Source organism: Mytilus californianus, unplaced genomic scaffold (genome assembly GCF_021869535.1).
Source record: "Mytilus californianus isolate M0D057914Y unplaced genomic scaffold, xbMytCali1.0.p SCAF_13, whole genome shotgun sequence".
Taxonomy (NCBI): Eukaryota; Metazoa; Mollusca; class Bivalvia; order Mytilida; family Mytilidae; genus Mytilus; species Mytilus californianus.
In genome coordinates, this window is record NW_026262615.1 from 40,852,815 (window position 1) to 40,868,532 (window position 15,718).

A 15,718-nucleotide genomic window follows, 5' to 3' on the forward strand; every position below is an offset into this window, starting at 1 on the left:
ATACAGTTTTTTCGGTTTTAGACATATCATGAAAATTGGCTGCTGGAAAAAAGTGGCTGCTATCTTGTTTGGCTGCTAAAAGTGGCTGCCAGCTTGAGTCTGGTACTTTATGATCAGTATCTGAGGATAATCAAGTTTCAAAAGAACACCGTTTTTACAAAAATACAAAAGGCAAATTGCTCATCGACATTTCAATGACAAAAAAATGTAAACAAACATAAATAAATGCAATGCACGATAGAAAAAATACATACATACTTTCCATACACTCGGCATCCTCAAATATCCAGTATTTCAGTTGAAACCATTTTTATATCTATTTCTGAATATATGAAATGAAAAAAAATCGATATATATGTAATGATTATCTCTTTTTTAATGTGAACAAGTATTTTGTTAGTTTGTCCCTTAATGTCAGGGTGCGGAAGTTTCTCGCTGCATTGAAGACCCATTGGTGGCCTTCGGCTGTTGTCTGCTCTATGGTCGGGTTGTTGTCTCTTTGACACATTCCCAATTTCCATTCTCAATTCTATGATTTGTTTTTCATATCCTTAATACATAAGCTACTTTTTTTTTTCAAATATCATTCCATATTACTGTTTTAAATCGTTCTCAAAGTTATTTGTTTTAGTTTAATCAGAATCTTTGAAAATTGTGAATATTTGTAATAATTTGATATTTCCGATCGTGAAAGATCGGGTACCGCTTTTTGATGATCATGAAAAGGGTCGTGAAAGATCTGTTGCCGCTCCATTTATTCCTTTAAGCAAAATTCATCGAAAACGATCAAATCATTCTTTAAAAGGGTGATATGATAATTTATTTTCGTAATTGCTATAGTAAAATATTGGATTTGCTTGACTAATTTCGCTTCACTTTAGTTTGTGAACAGGGCTATGATTGTTCAATACAATTGGATCTGATTATTTGCTAATAACACACCGACAAGTTACCTTATAATAATATAAGTACTTCTGTGAAATGAAAATAACAATATAAAAACCTCATGTGCCCGAAACGCATCTTTTGACTCACTCACATAAGGAACGCCAAAAAGCCAAAAACCTGAAAGCTGGATGCACATATACTGAACCACGTCAAGAGCAATACGACCAAATCGAACTTTCTAGTACAAACTCTGGCTCATTAATTTTTCGCTAAGACACTAATGACGTTTTACATATTCAGAGCTGCAGCTGCAAGTTCCTGAATATCGTATGCATTGAAAAATGTATAATCCATACGGGGATGAAGTTGGTAAATTGTTGCTAAGGTAAGGAACATTTATAATTTCAAATTTAAATTAATTTCGTTTGTCAGAGATTCAGGTATTGAGATGACCGCTGTAGTCAAATTCTGATTATATATAGGTCTGAATATGAAGCTTAGGAAGCTGTGCATGTGGTGTCTGTAATCTCCAGTTCGGGACTATTACTTGGAGACAATCAGAAAGATTTATATTGTTAATGGAAAGAACATCTTCAATATACCTGTATGTACACTTAAATGATATAGCTTCTTTGATATAACCCTTACTAAAACAAAAACGTACACATTAAGATATTTCCAGGGAAAGACCACCAGACCCCCTCTCGCTTCACACATTCGTGGATGCATTTAGCATTATAAATACAAACACATTTACTTTTCGACAATTTGAGCTCTTGCAGGGTTTATTATCTTGGATTCTGTGTTAGCGCTGCCGCTTAAATGAAAACCGGTCTAAATACAGGGGTTTATGTATACACGTATTTATATTTCACCAAAAATAGCATTAGTAAGTGATTACAAGCTTCAACAAATTACTGAAGATGTGGTTTGATTGACAATGAGACAATTTCCACAAGAAACAAAATAACACAGAAATTAACAACTATAGGTCACCTTACGGCCTTCAACAATGAGCAATTTCAATACCGCATAGTCAGCTATAAAGGCATGCACAGCATTATTAAGGAAGTTGAATTGTTGTGACAGACAAATTTCCCTTTTTTTCTGATTTGTTCCACCGTTTAAAAAATACAGCAGATTTTTTATAGATTTTGAAGTAGAATTACACTTAACTGTATTCACGATCCGATGGCATGGTTTTTTGTTCTAAGTAAATAACGTTATTTCATATCGGTTAAGAATTAACTTATTTTATTGGATAACAAGGGGCCACGTGACATTCCTTATTCTTCAGTAAAAAAAAACCATCGGTCTTTAACGGACCAGAAAACCTGTCGTCAACGGACTTTTACATGTTAATGACCAGTGGGGCGTGGTTTCTCTATTCAAAGTTATGTCCCTGTAATCGCAATCGCGATTCAGACGTTTGGAACATGGCTGAACATGAAAGCACCAAATCAGCCACCAAATTTGCAGTCAAGACTTTCATGAGTATTGCATGACAGCGGGGAGCTCCCAGACTATATTGAAGTTGTTGAATTGTTTACCACATGTTTTCGTTAATTATAGAATCAACGAAAACTTTATTTTGTATTCATATACTGAAAAATTGCACTTAAATGAATGGCAGTGACTTATAGTTATCACTATGACTGGTCTTCACTCTTTCCTATAGAAATCGCTTTGAACAATTTGAATTTATGAAAATTTTTAAAAACATGGTTCCTCAATGAAATAAACATAATAATTATTGAAGAACAGTTTTTCAATAACTATTATGTAATTATGCTGTTTTTTTAGAAAAAAAAGTATTTTGACTATGGAGGTAAAAAAAAATATATAAAATAATGTTAAAAGAAATAAGATGTCGCGGTTAAAAGCTAAAAACAAATCTCGAAAATATCATTCTTGCTCCAAAAAAAAAACATGCCCCCTTCAGTTATATATTCGGTCCCTAACTGATATAAATCAAAGACGCATAGAGCACAAATATAAGATTACCTCTTTTGAGGCCGACTCTTATTCAGCCCTAAAACAGTTTGAAATTGAAATTTATACGAGAATATACTACGGTTACAAAGTTACTATGCAAAACCATAATAATTGTGTGCCACCTGTTGAGTAAGCTCCCTATAGAAATGCTCCTGTTGAGTTCGATAGAACCCATCGTGCAGAAACGGGGATTCATATGCGGGTGTTGTTAATCTGAGTGCAACACTCCGTGCGCCAGCACTTTGAAGTACAACTGTGGTGGTCTGGTACACAGCAACTACGTTTTGCTATAATAGTTTCGGCACCACCAATAAACATACGCATTCGGCTTATAAAATTTCTTAATTCTTCCTGCGCACCAATATTTGGCTTTAACTTTTTTTTCAAAAACGGCTGCATCCTCTCAATCTTTGGATTTATTCTTTTTATTTCCAAATTTCCGACCATGCAGACCTATGTAGGTATAGTTATGTCGTTCAATTTCTTCAGTCCCGAGAAGACAGATAAAAAGCATAAAAGGATTGAAAAATATCGATTAAGCCTATTTTTTTCATCGCTTGCCCACACGATTTTTTTTTTGTATTCCAAATCATCTTATTTTGCGGTCATTTTTTTTTTTATTCTGCCTTTTGATTTTGAAAATACTCATCCAAAATTTGTTTCACCATAAATTCGGGTACTGCCTGTTTATTTCAAATTTGATCTAAGCCCCCTCCCCAAAAAATAATAAATGTTTGCTGCCTAAGGTTTATTCAAATGTATTTGATTATATAAATAAGAAACCCATGTTTAACGCATAAGCTTGTTTAATTTGTTATTTAGAGACCGATCATTTAATTTATTTTTTTTGGGGGGGGGGGGGGGGGGGGGCAGGGATTTTGATGCTGAACGGACATTTATTTAGCAAGCTTCGCGGGCCAGATTATGTTAATATAAGAAAACTTTGTATTGAAAATTATCTAATGGGCAAAATGTATAGGCCATTTTTTTAACTCATGGTGATGGCCAATTGTGAAATTAATTTCATTTCAGTCTAAATCCGGGCCAGAAATATTTTCATCTTAAACCCCCACCTGTTTCGTTTGAAACTTAAAATTCTATTAAAACGAAGGTTTGCTAGAAAAAAGAATAGGCAGTATTCTATTACTTTGAAATACTTCAATAAAATAAGATAAATGTAAATAAGGCAAATTTTTCCACACCCTTTCATATTTATGGAATTTGGAGTATTGAAAAAGTTCACCTTTCAGTCAACGAAAACACTTTTGAGACTGCACGTTCCGTGAAAGATTGGTGTATGGTTTTGGCATACCATTAAAAAGTAGTTTTTTTTGTTTTTTTTTTTACAAAAACATATAGTGAACGATGAACTGTAAGTAAATAGATATGATCTTGAAAATAAATTTTATATATATTCTAAGCATCTTATAAGTCAACAATAATGACGTAAGTGCACACTTTAATAATGTACAAAATATACAATATTTAGATGTGGTATGATTGCAAATGAGACAACTGTGTTTTTATCAGGGTCTAAATGGGGTTTACAGAATAGAAAATATTGGACAAACATTGCTGACCAAAGAAAAAAAAATAGAGAAAAATAGACAACAGAAACAAACAATAGAGAATAACGCGGTCTTTAAATATGAAGAATAGAGAACTATGCGATGCTTTAACATGAAAAAATAGATACTAATAAGCAAAATGAATCAAATGAATAAAGGAAACAGAACAATTAGTTTCTAAGGAAAATTAAGAAATGAAGCCGCCCTCGCATTCAGACCTTTATTATAAATATGGCAAATGAAGCGGATTGATGTGACTACTGTTATAGTGTCTAATTCAATTTTGCGAGGTAAATAAATCCGGTTTCAAAACGATAAAAAGATGCTTTTTAAGTAAAAACAAAATATACAGATAGGTCAGATGTTGACTCAATATTTATTCACTTGTTTTCGTTTGAGTTAAATTTGAATGACAACAGTATAAGTGTATATCGACGAAAAGACTGAAAAAATTCATTTGTAGACTCCTTGAGTAAACGTGCGTAAGTATACTGTACATGTATCTCGATTTTTATGTTCAAAATAATGGTCAGTTGTTTATACAGGTACCCCCGCTTTCTCTACAAATAAACTCCTAACCGGTATAATATAGTAAAGAGCGTAGAATTCAGTAATGAGGCGTTGAGTTGTAGTGTTTCACCACTGTCCCAGGTTAGGGGAGGGTTTGGCGCCGACTAGTGTAATCCCGCCACGTTCTATATGTGCATTTCCCAAGTTTAGAGCCTGTTATTGAGTGATTGTCGTTTATTGCTGTTTCTACCACTGGTTTTCCGTTTATTGTTTTGTATAGTTTGTTCTTACATTGCGCCGTTGCACCGCAGTCAATGGTTGGAGAGAGAGTTTGGTTGCTGTGTAACATATTTGTTTTTCGTTCATTATTTTGAACTTAATTAAATTAGCCCGTTAGTTTTCTCGTTTGAATTGTTTTACATTTGTCATTTCGGGACCTTTTTGGCTGACTATGCGGTATAGACTTTGTTCATTGTTGGAGGCTGTACGGTGACCTGTAGTTGTTAATTTCTGTGTCATTCGGTCTTTTGTGGAAAACTGTCCCAGTGGCAATCATACCACCTCTTCTTATTCTTATATTAAACACAAACAATCGATTATTTCAAATAATTATCGATTATCTGACAGCGTAAAGATTCTCAAAATATTTAACAATTGGCTAATTCAGTATTGTTTAATTGATCTTTTCTATGAACCCTTCGTGATTTAGTCTTAATTGTTTAGTGCGTTTTACATGTTTTAATTGAACCATGATATTTTAAACACCGAAGGAAGTATCTACTCATGCGTGTGTTTAAAAGTATATATCCGGACATCTTTGTTGACACATTATAAAAGTAAGTTTTAGCTGATCTAATAGATTCATATTCAACGAATTAATTTGACATTTCTTAAATGAATGAACACTTAGTTTATGTTATTAACTTATCTAGACTTTATAAACATGTATAATATAATAAAGATGTGATTATGTACTGGAAAAAAATGTGAAACGAATGACCTTCTAACAATTTAAATGTTACAACATGTGTAGTTCACTGTATATGTGTAAGTGTTTGTCAATAAGTATAATATCATGTTATTCTACATGTTCTACTATATATATAAACAAATAAATACTACAAACGTCATTGAAACAGTAACACACCACAAACAGACACTTAAGACATTGAATATTTATCATGTTGATGGTATACATGGTTTACGAATCCTCAGATGTTGACCGCCTGAAAATCTTATTGATAAGATCAAAAGAAAATGTTATTATGAGAACATGTTATAGTTTATAAGGGATAACTTTGAACACGGAGATGATTACTTCCTGTTGTGATATTAGTTTATTTGTTTATTTTTGTTTAAAGGTAAAAATATTTGGTTTTAACATTTATCGTCATAAAAATCTACATTTTTGAAAGATCATGTAAAGGTACCCGAGGTTAAAACACTAAAAATACCACTCCTGGATCTATTCTTGGTACGATGAAACGAAAATACGAATACTATATATTTTTAGGTATTGCAAATTATCTTACATATAAATACACACACACACACACACACACACACACACACACACACACACACACACTAAAACTATTAAAAGAGGGACGGAAATATTCAGTAAGGTCTAAATCACTCACCTGCTGATACGGCACCTGCTGATTTTGCACCATCAGCTGGCGATACGGCACCTTTTTGGTAAAATTTGATTTGCCTCCCTTTGCACAGTATCTTAAGTTTTCAGAGAATAACTAAACGAGATGTGTGCTCCCACAACCATTTTGAAATTACAAATATATATCCACAAATGTATTTTTCACAAAAAGATGTAATATACATCTCTTTTCTTCTCATTTTAAACTTATTCAAATTGTTTTTGTCAGGATTTATATGAATTAATATTTAGAAAATGTAAGTATTTTTCATTGGCTCGGTAGTTTAAATATTATGTAAACTATAAGCTAAAAAGACTAAGATATAAATTTTGTTTTAAATATATTTTTATATAACTATACAAATAATGATGCCTGTAGTGTCATATGCATAATGAAGTTTTGGGTGGAGTTTATACGATAGAGAATCATAAACAAAGACCACAGAAAAGACACAAAAAAAGGAATAAAAATAATAGGATAAAAATAGAGAATAATATGTAAACTAAAACAAAAAGACTAAAATGTAAATTTCGTTCTGAATTTTTTTATATAACTAGACAAATCGTGATGCCTGTCATATACATGAATGAAGGTTTGGGTAGGGTGTTGAGAGAGAATTATGGAAAAAGACTACAGAATGGACTAAAAATAAACAGAAAAAAAAGAGTAAAAATAGAGAATAATGTGATGCTAAAATTTAAAGAATAGAGAATAAATAATAGGGTACTAACATATATAGAATAGAAAAAAAAACTGGGGTGCTAAAATACAACGAACATATAGATAGAGCAGGAGTGATTTTTTTTTCTATTTGAATTTATTGTCCAAAAAAAGAATTGCTCTGCGAAATAACTGTGTTCAATTTATTTTAGAATTCTTTGACTGCACTACCTAGTACTCATCCCGTTATTACATGTATGATCCAATTCAAAGGCTTTGTCTTTCGGCCTCTTTTATTTATCTTCTCTTAAACTATGATAATAATGATTAAAAAAAACCGGTAAAATAACTAAAAAACTCTCTGTGCATGACACTTCGAATATTCACCTGCTTAAAAAATCGCGTTTATAATATAAATTCGACTTCCGCTAATCGAAATTGAACTTAAAAACTTAACACATTTCGTAATCACGACAATTGTGGTATAATTCTGAAGCTCAGTAGATTGTTCAACAAAAACACACTTGTATAGATCCACAAATATTTCCGAGTAATGAAAAACTAAAAATGGACTTCTGTGATTTAACTATTCCATTTGAATAATACATCAAGACAAATTTAAAAATTTAGATTTGTCAGTGAATGTCTTTTAATTTTACACCCTTATTTAGTTCTACATTAATTAGAAAAGACTTGCAATCTTCGATGTATTAAAGACATTTAAGTAAAAAATATATACCATCTTCAATTTCTTTTTTTGCAGTTTTAAATCTTTCAATAAAATTGAAAATGGAAATGGGGAATGTGTCAAAGAGACAACAACCCGACCAAAGTGCAAAAACAACCGAAGTCAACCAATGGGTCTTCAACAAAACGAGTAAATCCCGCACCCGAAGGCGTGCTTCAGATGGCCCTTAAACAAAAATGTGTACTAGTTTAGTGATAATGGAGGCCATATTAAATTCAAAACATACAAATAAACTAAAATTCAAAATCATACAAGACTAACAAAGGCCGGAGACTCCTGACTTGGAACAGGCGCAAAAATGCGGCGGGGTTAAACATGTTTTGTGAGATTTCAACCCTCCCCATACCTCTAGCCAATGTAGAAAAAACAAACACATCAAAACATACAGTTAATCTCATTTAAAAAAAAAATCCGAGTCCGATGTCATAATAGGTAACAAAAGAAACTAAGCAAAATGACAATAATACATAAATTAATAAAGGACTACTAGAAGTTACTAACATGCCAGCTCCAGACCACCATACCAATGAAACAACTCTCTACAAGAGACACAGAAACTAATTACTACTTTAGTTGTTATTTCTCGAAACAGTGCCACACACGTACCTCGTGAGAAAAAAAAATGCGGTTTCAATACGTTAGTTAACGCAATGGCTGCATGAGGGCGATGGAGAGTCCTTCAATTCTGTATTCTTTAATTTTCTATGCCATTTTTCTCTATTCTTTATTCTTTCTTTTTTAATAAGGAGTGACAAAGGGACAACTATCCACGCGATTTCAAATGAATATGACGCAAACAATCATAGGCAACCATACGGCCTTTATTCTCTATTCATTATAAGTAATTTAGCAACTCGTTATTCTCTATTCTGTAAACCCCCATCCACATCCTCATAACTTGTTCCAAAAATGCCCAGCATGATATTAAGTCGCAAAATAAATCTTACCATAATCCTAAAAATGTAAGTATATAAGGATCTATGGTATATAAGACAAGATAACCTGTGCATTTGCTTATAAATGGTACCTAGAACCAGATGCATTTCTTTGATAGAACGAGTGTATTATACATATACAGACATCCCATGCTTCCTATATTTCATTGTCCATTTTAGTAAATTGTTAAAATCCGAATGTAATCTGTGTAAAAAGTGCAAAGTTCTGAAATTTGATCAAAATTTACGTGAACGACTTCGCGTAACGTTACCATTGGTAAACCGAACATTTCAATATTTTCATCAAATCACGTTCACGGTTTAAAGTTTTTAGTGTACATTTTTCAAACAGAATAAATTATCAACCCCCCCCCCCAACCCCAACCCCCCCCCCCCCCCCCCCCCCCCCGCCACTAAAAAAATCATTGTTACATTTCTGTATTCTTTAATTTTTTGACCGTTTTTCTCTAGTCTTTATACTTTTTATTCATCATCCTCTATTCCTCATATTTTAGCTTCTAATTATTGTCTATTTTCTATTTGTTTGGTCTATTTTTTTCTCTATACTTTATATTTCTTTGTCCATTGTTCTCTTTACTATAAACCCTTGCCCACATCCTCGTGTGCCTATTAATCAAATTTGTTCTGATTGATTGATTGATTGTTGGTTGCTTAACGTCCAGTGGCAAATGTTTCATGCATATTCAGGACGAGAACAAGTTAACAATAAATAAAATAGGCAGGTCCTGCAATAGAGGCCATCCGGAATGATGGTCGGGGAAATTTGGACGGCCACTGGAAAATGAGGGTATATTGGATAGGGACAGAAATTTTGCCTTGCAACAGGCCACCTACGGACCCCTCAAAGAGTTGTTGCAAGGGTTCTTAAAATGCAAAGAGCATGGCAAACTCTTTACACGAGGCATCGGATTAAACGTCCCCATTCTGATCGGACGTGGCTGCAAACTTGATACATCCCGCACAGCCAAACGGACGCCCCACTTTGGCAAGCGTTTTACTGCCGGTCGGAAGAATACCAAATGACCATATTTCTATTCCCCAGTAGTGTTTTTCTCAGAACTGAATAAAGGCATGGCATTTTGTTTACCAAAAGGGCACTTTGCGCGTCGACTATACCAAATAGGGCACATAAATAAACCAGTAAGTTATACATATTCAGTGTTTCTCATTAAAAGATATATAAATTTAACAAAGTTAAGCTGATACATTGTATAATGATATAATTATAATAGTCCCAGAGTTGAGCAACTTTAATAAATAAATTGAAACAATGCATATACATGGAAATATATACATTAATCAAGTTGATCTAAATAAAAGTATGTTATTGCGTGTAGAAAGCGTAATATTTCCCTTCGGGATCAATATTCTTCCGTCAGCTGTGCCATTCATGCGTCCGTAGTCATTATCGTAAAGATCCGGATTTCGTTCATAGCTGGTCCGTTTCCCGACTCCGATAAACATTTCAATGGCGGACGAGGAAATTTACAAAAAAAAAAATTGTGTTTGTCACGCAATTTGGAAAGGAATATGACGTTTTTAATGCAATAAATGAATAACAAATTTACTTCATGCAACTTTCACCACGTTCTTACGAAGTAACCGACTTATTATGCCGAAATTAAGAATGATTTGAGGTACGCTCTCGAGTATCGCGGAAGACTAGTGATAAATACTGTCTTCATGAAATAACATGCAACTTACTTTAGACGATGTTTGTCGCCTTCCGATCAGCGAAAAAAACTCAATACCGCGATCCAATCTCGACCCTTATTTCGCTTAAGGGCAAATGGCGTCAAATTTTTCAGAAGAAAAAGGGCATGGCGTCGAAAAAAGGGCATGGCGTCCGATAAAAAGGGCATGGCGTCAGGAAAAAAGGGCATGTCACCCTTTGGGGGGGGGGGGGGGGGCAAATTTGTTCTGTGATCGGTCCGAAGACATGATTTAGAGTGAACTGAGGACTGTTTTATCCTACGATGCCGAGCATGTACATCAATGGGTTTTACAGAATAGAGAATAATGACCCAAAAAGCCACGGTAAAGAAAAGAGAAAAATGAGATGCTCAAATATAAGGAATTGAGAAAAATGTGGTGCTAAAATATAAAGAATATTCTGTAAAAAATAAAGAATAAGGAAAAAAAATGATTTAAGAAATAAATGATTAACAGAAAAATAATGAATGTAAGTTTCGATCGGATGAGTTAAATTCTTTTGAACTGCTTTTTTATAGTTTGCTCTTATGTTGTACTTTTACACCACTGATCCAGGTTTGTGGAGGGTTGGCGCCTTCAAAGATGTTTAATCCCGCCACATTATTTATGTGCCTGTCCCAAGTCAGGAGCCTGTAGTTCAGTGGTTGCCGTTGGTCCATGCTTGTTATATTTGTTTTTCGTAAATAGTTTTGTTATTATTCGACCCGTCCTGCGCCCTCAAACTGCATTATTAAAGTGGCATGTTTTTTTCTAGATTTCAAAATAAGCTCAGGATATAAAATCGGTACCCCTACATATATATTGAGTGTAATCCATATGTCTGATCGACCGTTATTGTAGGTGCCGCGTACTATCTCCGTATTTCGTGGATTCGTATTTTCGAACATGACATTTATCAAACCGCAATTTAGGTGTCTTGATAGCAGCTAGAGTTGCTAATCTGTTCGGAGTACATACATAGTTTGTTCTATATGTCCTATTTTTTATGGGCCCTGGGTTTGTATTTGTCTGGTGATTTTCAAATTACTAACCAACTTTTTTTTCTGAAACATGCCATTCCATTTTCATGATTTAAATGGTTCCTAAAGTTATCTTGTGTAAGCATAATCAGACATTCTGCAAAAAATGAAATATTTACAAAACATTGATTTTTATGATCGTGTAAGATCGCGTACCGCTTTTCGAAGATCGTGAAAAGGATCGGGGAAGATTTGATGGAACGAAAAGGTTCAAACCATTATTTAATTATATGATGGTTTATACTTCTAATTGGTATAGCAAATATTGGATATGCATGACTCATTGCTGTTCTCTTTTGTTGGTGAATAGGGCTATACTCGTTCAATGCCATATGATCTGATTATTTTATACAAATTAAGATTGAGAATAGAGCCTAATCTGAATTACAGTTCAAGCATGGCACCAGGCAGAATCTAAAGCGATGTTTGTTGATTGGTGATTTGTCACAAACTTAATGTTTAAAGTTTATATGGCAATAAATATTTGAATTGGTAATTTCGCCACTAAGTTGGGTACAATGACGTATCGCTATTGTGAACACACTGATCAAACAATCAAGTAAAATAACGTTATCTTGGTACCTTTTCAGTTTATGCCAGAGCATCCACGAAATAAACAATAAATAAACCAATATTATATAAATAACACATAGCTGAGAGGGTGATAGAGCAGATTGTTACCCCGAGAAAACATTGTCAACTGAGGCGAAGCCAAGGTCGACAATGACTTTTCGAGGGGTAACAATCTGCTCTATCACCCTCTCAGATATGTGTTATTTAATTTATTATACTGAATGTTCTGTTATTACTGTCGATTAAATTTCAAATTCAAAGTAATAAACTATGACGTCTTGTACATAACAACCATCCATATTTAATAAAGTGCACACTTGATCAAGCGTCTCCGTGAAGGGTAATAGAGTATTTGCCATAGGATAGAGTCGTATTTAATAAAGCGCACACTTGATCAAGCGTCTCCGAGAAGGGTAATAGAGTATTTACCATAGAATAGTATATAAATAACACAGAGCTGAGAGGGTGATAGAGCAGATTGTTACCCCGAGAAAACATTGTCAACCGCGGCGAATCCAAGGTTGATAATGCTTTTTCGAGGGGTACCAATCTGCTCTATCACCCTCTCAGCTATGTGTTATTTATATATTATACTGAATGTCCTATCATTATTGTCTTTTACAGATTAATTTTATTTTAAAAGTATCTTCTATGACGTCACGTAACAACGTTACGGGTATTAGAAAAAAAAAAAAAAGTGAGGCAAGATGTTTTATTTTTTTATTTTGACAGTCAAATAATAAAATCTGAGCCAAAACATAGAACTTAAGCATTGTATTTAATTACTTGATGTAAATTCAATTCATTGTCCTTTAAATTATCGATTTTTGATTGGTCTGAACGAGAGGGTGACATTAAAAAAATTGTCATCCGCTCAGCCATGTGATAGAGTAAATTAACACCCTCGTATTAGCCAATCAAAATATGGCATTTTAACGTGAAGTATAATAAAGTAAATTAACACCCTCGTATAAGCCAATCAAAATATTCCATTTTTACGTGAAGTATAATAATGTCATATATACTATGTACGCACGAACGACACTCCATATAACTGAAGGTAACAACCCTTACACACAAAAAATGTGTACATATGCATATATTGCCAGGGCGGATGCATTAAGCATTACAGATACATAAATATTTTTACTTTTCAAAAATCTTACGCTGCTGAAGGTCCTTTTATCTTTGATATCTTCTTATTTAGACACGTTTTTGGTTATTTTAATAACTTTTAAGTAAAAGTGTTGAAAAAAAATAAAGAAAAAAAATGAAAGCATTAATGTTCTTTCTTATTAGAATAATTACACGCTTCAACTAGTTGCAAATAGATCAATTGGTAAACAAATTTTTAATGCTGGTCCGGCGCAGGACGTTTGCGCTTTTTGATAGGACGTTTGCGCTTTTTAATAGGACGTTTGCGCTTAAATTTTTAGGATATTGCGCTTTTTAAAAAAAAAGACATTGGCTTTTTTTAATAGGACATTTGCGCTTTATCAACATAAAAAAATCATTTAATATATAAAAAAAGCACAAAACATTCATATATTTATATACAGCCAAAATCATCAATACCTTTCGGAAGAACTATCAAAGAATATGTGAACATCTTTTCATGACTTTGGTAAATTTCTAAAGATTACATGTAAACTATTATGGGTAAAAAGCGCAAATGTCTTGTCAATTTTATTCAGGTGTATCAAAGTCTAAGGCGCAAATGTTCTTTATAGTGCTACAGGTAAAAGCAAAAACGTCAGGTGCGTCCGTCTGGTCACGCCATTTTTTTCACGATCAAAATTATGCGTTGCCCGATCTTTCACGATCAATTTTGATAAAAAAATTAACAAAATTCAATGTTTTCAAAAACAAAATGAACGGTTTCAAGGGGTAAAAACTTATATGTTTACTGTACTATCTGACACACCAAAGATTCAGTTTCAAATATACCATTATATATTGGAATGTGACCATTATAGGTACACAACGTGTTTTGTTTCAATACATCCAATATACTTGTGTTGCGCCTTTTGTGTTTTCTCATAAAGTACTGCATATTTTATTTATCTTATTACACAGTATTATTGAGAAAGTTAAATCATTTTGACAGACAATTTATTTGTCCGGATTTGTTCCGCGTTTTGAAAATACTATCGATTTTTCACAGATTTTGAAGAAGAACTACTATTAATTACATTCACAATCCGATACCAGATCCTCGCGATCCGATCGCAATGCTTGACCACCATTAGGTATTCTTTCACGATCATTTTCTCGATATACCGAATGACAGCCGTGATGATGGCCATAGGACATATCATAATCATAAGACTGCTTCGATAAACAGGCATTAGCAATATAACTTGACACTATAATTCATGTTTAAATCAGTGTATAATACAGAACTGTTTTAAATCTTACGACTGCAAAATAAGATAATGGCATCTATCAAAAAAATGTAAAAATGTAAACAATCCTAAAATTGCAGTTTTTACATTCAGTAAAAGTGTTCTTTTTTCTATTGACCGTTTGTTTAATGTAAATACCCAAACGTATATTCGCATTCTTTTTTTATACTATTATTGTGTCAAAATTATTTCAGCGTTTTTTTCACACCAAAACATTAACACAAATCGAAAGTTTCCATAGAAATATAAAAACTGAATCCTTTAGGTTTACGACGGTGAATTATTGGAAAATTCGATGATGTTTTGTTTTGTTTTAAAAAAATGTAAAAGTGCTGCATATAAAGTTTATATAGCCTAGAATTTGATATAATCTATATATTTTATTTTTATTTTTGTCATTCTTTAATTAACAACTCAAATATCGTTTGACATGACTGGCTGAGATATCAATTTAAAACAAAATATAATAGATTATCAGTTGGTGTCCCAACTATTTTTGATTTTTTTTCTATTTCTTATAAGATTGCATGGATTAAATATATAGAGTTATTTTATCAGAGGGGAAAATATTGGTGAATAATCGTTATATTGTCTTATAACATGATAGGATAACTTCACTGACGGTTAATTATCTGTGAAGATTCCATGAAATAAATATCTCAATAAAGCAATTGAATGTAAATAAAATGCAATCTAATGTCTAATACTGTTAATATCAAATGACACGAATGCAATAAAGATGTCATTGAAGCAATCTCTTCATGGGCTGACAACTGTAACAGGTGCTCATCTCTGACCGCTATGATAAGCACCTCGTATACATGCATTATCATCATAAATATCTTGGTTCCATTGCGTATAATTATGATCTGATTTAAATTCCTTAGATTTTGCTGACATCAGAGAAGCTACCTGATTGTGCAGTTGATATAAAAATAAGAAGATGTGGTATGATTTCCAATGAGACAACTCTCCACAAGACACCAAATGACATAGAAATGAAAAGTCTACATTATTTATGTGTTAAA

The 15,718-nt window shown here is 33.0% G+C and overlaps 1 protein-coding gene across 3 annotated transcripts in view; it reads left to right on the forward strand.

The window, feature by feature from the left end:
• Positions 1-1,386: 1,386 nt before the first annotated feature.
• LOC127723669 (uncharacterized) overlaps positions 1,387-15,718 on the forward strand; it is a 37,975-nt gene continuing 23,643 nt past the window's right edge. The window contains exon 1 of one of the 3 annotated variants that reach the window (XM_052230408.1): positions 1,387-1,492. In XM_052230408.1, the coding sequence (XP_052086368.1) occupies positions 1,467-1,492 (26 nt within the window). In that variant the 5' untranslated portion in view covers positions 1,387-1,466. Of the gene's footprint in view, positions 1,493-5,697; positions 5,798-15,718 lie in introns of those variants that run through there. The other 2 variants (XM_052230406.1, XM_052230407.1) reach the window with 2 other exon arrangements.